This window comes from Scomber japonicus, chromosome 18 (assembly GCF_027409825.1).
Source record: "Scomber japonicus isolate fScoJap1 chromosome 18, fScoJap1.pri, whole genome shotgun sequence".
Lineage (NCBI taxonomy): Eukaryota > Metazoa > Chordata > Actinopteri > Scombriformes > Scombridae > Scomber > Scomber japonicus.
Genome location: NC_070595.1, coordinates 23124406 through 23130405, shown reverse-complemented (window position 1 = coordinate 23130405; position 6000 = coordinate 23124406). Strand labels below are relative to the sequence as shown.

General features: G+C 42.1%; 1 protein-coding gene across 1 annotated transcript in view; it reads left to right on the top strand.

The window, feature by feature from the left end:
• Positions 1 to 312: 312 nt before the first annotated feature.
• The window catches only part of LOC128379008 (protein sidekick-2-like), an 86586-nt gene continuing 80898 nt past the window's right edge, over positions 313 to 6000 (top strand). Inside the window, exons 1-2 of the mRNA XM_053338610.1 lie at positions 313 to 469; positions 518 to 520. Coding sequence (XP_053194585.1) covers positions 313 to 469; positions 518 to 520 — 160 coding nt within the window. The remainder of the gene's footprint in view (positions 470 to 517; positions 521 to 6000) is intronic.

Below are 6000 nucleotides of genomic sequence, written 5' to 3'. Positions count from 1 at the left end.
CCCGTTTTTTATTCGTCTGTCTGATACATTCCGTGGCACCTCGGAGCAGTAAGTAGATGATGTCAATATTCCGTCTCGCACACTTGACAGCCGAGCAAATTCAATTGGACTGACTCCGCCTTGCTCATGCGGGACTTGTCCACAGGCTTTTCATACTACCGCATGCCTGTCTGCATGCCCGGTGCTCTCTGACGGAGTGAGCTCTCCTCACACTCCCCAGTCACTCACCCTCATCACCAGTGAGGAGCAGTCTGACGCACAGGACCAGCAGCAGCCAGGACTCTTCCCGGGAGTGTGTGGCCGCCGAGCAACATGTTCCCAGCGTGGAGACGGGGAAGACGCACCGGGGGCTCGACGGTGCCTCCGGGGACCATGGTTACAGCTGGACTGACTGGACAGGTCGGACAGGTGTGGGTCTCCTGTTGGATTCTGCTTTCAGCGACGTGTATCCTCAGTGCTCAGGCTCAAGGTAAGATTTTTTTTTTTGTTCGCATAGTGTTGCTACTATTGTTGTTAGTTGGTCAGGGGAGCGCGCAAGGAAGTCTGTGGTCGGGATAGTAGCTATTAAATGAAATATATGTCAAAAAATATAAGGCAAAACTGCTATAAATGTGTGCTTTAATAGCTATGGTAATAGAGCCAAACTTAGATGACTTATAGTAAAATGCCTGTCACACTTGAATGAAAAAATTATAAATAAATTATTTTCCATAAATAACAAGGTGTGAAAACTGTGGCTTCAATCTCTCCCATGTCCCCTGATGTAACCATAAGGCCACTTGCATGCTCTAAACGCTTTGGGAGCACAGCCTTTTGCAAATCTGAGCTCTCATTTTGTACAACTTGGTGCCAAATGCGGGTTGCAATATATGAGCCCACAATGTCACTGTGAGCAATTTGTAATTCATTAAAAAGTCGGCAATTCAGCATGTTGCTCTAAAGAGTTATGTGTCTCAATATGTGACTTTGACGAATCTCATATTCATATCCATAAATACTTCATTAACAATTTTACAGTATGTTTCATTTTTAAAAGGTGGATGATTAACAGGTATTGTTACATGGCCCTCCTGACATAAAATAAGTGAATTCTGTCAAAAGACCAATGGTCCTTACTGAGAGACCCCAAAACAAATTGCATCTCTGCCTGTAGACTGAGCCACCCCTTCTGCCTATATGCCACCTTAATAGCCTAGCAGAAGCAGTCTTTAACTTGTATGAATATGACTATGAGACAATCAAGCAGGGTCATTATTTGAAGGCTGTATTACATCTGCCTAATGTCCACTTTTACACTCTCACTTACAGGCTGTGTGAAAGCAATGTGCATGGTGCAGAATGAATAAATCACATGTGGTTTCACTCACGTCCATCACAATCTGATATGTGGATATAGGCATGAACACGAACTACACTAATCACACAATTACTGTGAAATTTCTATGACTTGTCACTTGTCATCTGTCAGTGGATAACCTGTGCCTCTTGACTAGTGAGAAGGTAATGAAATATACAGTAGATGGTAGATAAAAACACAAAGCCAGTGAAAGACAATCCTTCCTGTTCCCATATTTTATCATTGGAAAAACATAACTGCCAGTTGTCACAAGAAGTGAAGGTAAGTTGATACATCGTGTGGGCTTACTGGGCTATGAATTTTAACAGCAGTCTTGATGTAAATTCACATTAAATGGCATTTAACCGTATGCATAAGAATTCATCCACAGGGTTGTGGTTTTATTACAGAGGGGCATGCAGAACTGTAACAGAAAATGCCCATTTGGCATACAAATCTTTGAGGCATTTAATTCAATAGGTCCCAAAGGAGAAAAAAATCTCATATTAGAAGTTGATTCATATGGGAAGTGGCTTTTCTATGCACTCCCCATCTTATAATCACAATGCTCAGTGCATCAAAGTGCTAAAAGCAGCATAATCCCTTTGCTTGTTTGTCTTTGAACAGGTCGCATTGCTCTAAAGTGCTCCCAACCTTATCTGAAAAGAGTCTCAGGCGTCTCTTGTTATGCAGGGCACAGTTCCTCTAGCTGTTATTACCATCCTTTTCCCGGGGTAACATGCCTGGAGTGTGTGAGGATCTGTTGAGTGCTTCTAGGTTACTTCACAGGGTTTTACCTTACCTCCCCAAAACAGACTTCTTTCTCATCAATGCAGTTGGTATTCAAAGCCCCTTGAATATTCCCGGCTGCGCATTAGCATTGGTGAGAGATTCACTTCTCTGTCTGCCTGCTCTTTCAATTGAGAAGGACCTCCTCTATGGCGCACAATTGCTGCTTTAGGTTTTTTAGCGAAGACGCAGTTGCAGTCTTTGCAGGCGGTCCTCTTAGCCGCCAGAGAGGTCTTGTTCTCCTAAAGTAGGAGGCAGATCGCATCCTCATGGGGCATCCGTGTTTGCAAATGACTGGCAGAGTGGCTGTGCCTGTGCATAAAGTTAGAGAAGGTGTAGTCATTCCCTGAGAGCAGAGGACCTCTGAGGATATCATAAATTAGGTGACACACAGGCACATCAGGCCCCCAGGGAACCCAAGGTGGCATGTACTTGTTTTTCAGCGGGTTCCTACTGAAGATCCTGCTGTGTTTAATACTGGCTGGCTGTTCCAGTGCTCAAGAGGATACCTGATAGAGTCCCTGGGGTAATCTTTCTCCTGCCACAGGCTGCTCTCAGCAGGCCTTTTTAAGACTCATTTAGACCCCCCTCATCGAAATACCAAGTAAATAGATGTGAGGTTTTTGTATTTCTTCACCTCATAGCGCTTTCTGTATCTCCTCACCCCTCCTCAGAGTCTGTGCTGCTGAAATCCACCCCTGTGTTTCATGTGAGTGACTGTCTTTTTGTGTGCATCTTGTTGTGTGCATCTATGAAAGTCTGTGTGTGTGTGTGTGTGTGTGTGTGTGTGTGTGTGTGTGTGTGTGTGTGTGTGTGTGTGTGTGTGTGTGTGTGTGTGTGCTTGGTGGCGTTTATGTTCCTGTCTATTGAGCTTTAATCTAGATAGCAGCATTGACATTCTGCCAACCAGCAGCTGCTATAATTTTCTGGACGTACGTTATTATGCAGCTTGACAGCTGTCAGCCATTTCCAAATCTTTAAATCTTATGATAATCCACCATGCTTACAAAAAAGCATTTGTTTAAAACACTCTGAATCCTTGTGTGATTAAAACTCTCTGCTCTAATGCGAGCATCAGATCATAATTCATCTACATCAGTGACACACTAACACACATGGTCGTGCAAACATATCCACGGTAAGATAGAAAAATCAATGCGTACATGATTACAACTCCATCAAGAGAAATATAATACAGTTTTAATGGAATCAAAGGCATCTCCTAGTTCCAGCAAAGACAAACCCTATTGGCTGCGCCCACACATACAGCACTCTATAACAAATAATAGAAAGCTTATCTGTTTTGCATGTAGCTCCACAAAAGTAGATCTACATACGCACATTGATGCCAGATTTGCCCCAGGCATCTGATTTTAGACATGATAATAAATCCTGAGCGCTATAGGTGATGAAATTATTGCATTTTCCTAAACTTAAAGGAGTTTAATCTTGTCACAAGTCCCACATGAGGCACAGTGACGTGAGACTGGGAGTGCTGTAACTTCTCAGTTACCATGCCATAATTACACACAGTACATATTTATAACATATGTATCTCCCTGTTTGGTGAAATGCAGTTAATTAAACATGTTTACTGCTCCAGAGAGCTAACAGATGTCTGCTGAAATTTGGACTAAATACTTGTTTTCTTCACAACATGGCCTGTGCCGAGAAAGACCAGCTAGTAGCTTGCACAGCCTCAGGTGAAATGCAGTGGCAGCCTGACTTCCAAATCAGACTCCTCGTGTGTCTTCAGAGCCTGACTCCTATGTCTGGCTGGTTGGCTGCTTTTTGTCTGCCAAATGCTGTCAACACATGTTTATTCATGTTGCCACAGGATGCTTTATTCACCAAGATGGAACATATCACAGCTGAATTATATATATAAGAAAAAAAATGTGCTCACTGGCAGCAACATTTGAAATAAATAAATGAAAAAGCCTGATACAATTTATTTTTTTAATGGTAATGTCTCAGAAAGGAAAAAAAAATGTAAGTGATTCAAACCTGTTTAAGGGTGAAAAATGATTACAATCTACTCTATTGTTGAAGAACAATAAGGCTGCCATGCTGTCAACGTTTCTTAGCTTCGGGAGGCCTTTAATTGGCTCAGTCGAGCAGCAAAACTGTGTTTATAGTTCATAATGGAAATGTAATCAAATTAAGTAGTACCGCAGGGTTTTGGCATTCGCCCCTTGCCCAGTAATTGCCATTTGCCCAAAGGGCTATGGTAATGGCTATTTGCATGGAGCAAAGAGTCCTATCTCCCACCATGTTTCTGTCATGCTGCCATATTAGGGTAGCTGGCTGAAATGATGACTTACTATGCAGGAGTTTGGTTGTGCCATGCTGTGTTAAGCACTTATTATTATTATGTGAATTTGTGTTAAGACTGTTATTGGGCTGAGTGGACAAAACCTGGATTGTTTTCTTTTAATGATAAGTTTGAGAAAAGAAGGTATGATGCAACTAGTGAGGTAGTCAGCCCAATCCTTAGCTACAGACAGTTCTTCTTTGTCTTACTGGATGAAATATACATTTTCAGAAAGGTAAAGGCTACTCAAATTATAATTTTTCAATAATAGCAGCATTGGCTGAGGAAGCAAGTCCTTCTTTTGGGGCCAGTTTTAATCACATAGCTGAGAATGGTTTTGTTTCCATGTCTCCTTGTTTACTGATGAGACTGAGGGGAGAAGCGCTGCAGGGGAAAACAGACAAATTCTTCTCATATTAATTCTCCTGGCTAAAAGTCTAATCAATCTGACACAGGACTGGGAGGCACCTGTTCTACTATCAAGAGCAAAACAAAGAATTGTCTCCTAAAGAACAGGCTCTGAGCTGTTTGCTGGGACAAAAATTGAAAGAGGGAATGACCTTGGAAAGGGAGGAGGATGCAAAGTGGCACTATATGTTTGATTTGTGTAATATAATTTTGACAAAGGAGCAAGAAGATGTTGTGCATGCTGCTTCATCAAAGCATCATTCTAAGGAGGCATTTGAGAGCCCTCAAAATGGTGTCATTACTTTCATCAAGGGAAAAAAAGGGAATGTACTGATGCAGTATTCTTGGACCATACATCTGTCTTCAAGCCCCCAAGCTGTTCCATGTAAACATTTAAACAACACAAAGGCAACTCAAGGAAAACTGTGGTGAGAAACAATGCTTTTTACAGAATTATGTGAGCACTGAATCTCTGCTCTCATTCAGCTTACCCCTCCTGGGGACTGGTGAGTGTATTCTTGTGTTGTGAATAAAATGGCAAAAGAGGCAGAGAAATGGAGGAGAAACTGTGGTGGGGGTGGTGGGCCTGTGTTTTCTGTCTTTCCGAGTAAAAACAACTGGTCATAACAATCCATTTTTTTTGTAAGTTCACATGAATGAACTCACATCTTGACATTCTGCTCCATTCTTCTGCTGACCTCAAACCAAGCCAATCACAACCCCTTGGTTATGATGCCTAACCACCACTATCAAGTTTCCCTGCAGTAAGTGAGAATGTGGATACATGCCAATAATACTGTCTCACTCAATACAGATACATGGGAAAGACATTTAACAGAGTCAGCTGAACAACTAGCCTCACAACATATGGAAGTGAAAAGGACAGAGAATATGCCTGTTTTTGCCTACCCATTTGACTATCAAAGATGCATCTTCCAGCTCATACTGACAACTTTTAATTTAGGTGTTTGAAGAAGTTATTTTTTTGTATAAGCACCATACATGGAAACGAGGTCAGGGTTCAGCTGGGTGAATGGATGAACTATTTCAGACTGTAGCTTCCTGTCAATGGGCAGGGTTTTGCCTGGAAAGAAGGAACCTCCATGCTCTCCGTCTGTAGGGCTGAGTTTACTGCTCTACTCAGGCTGTGCTT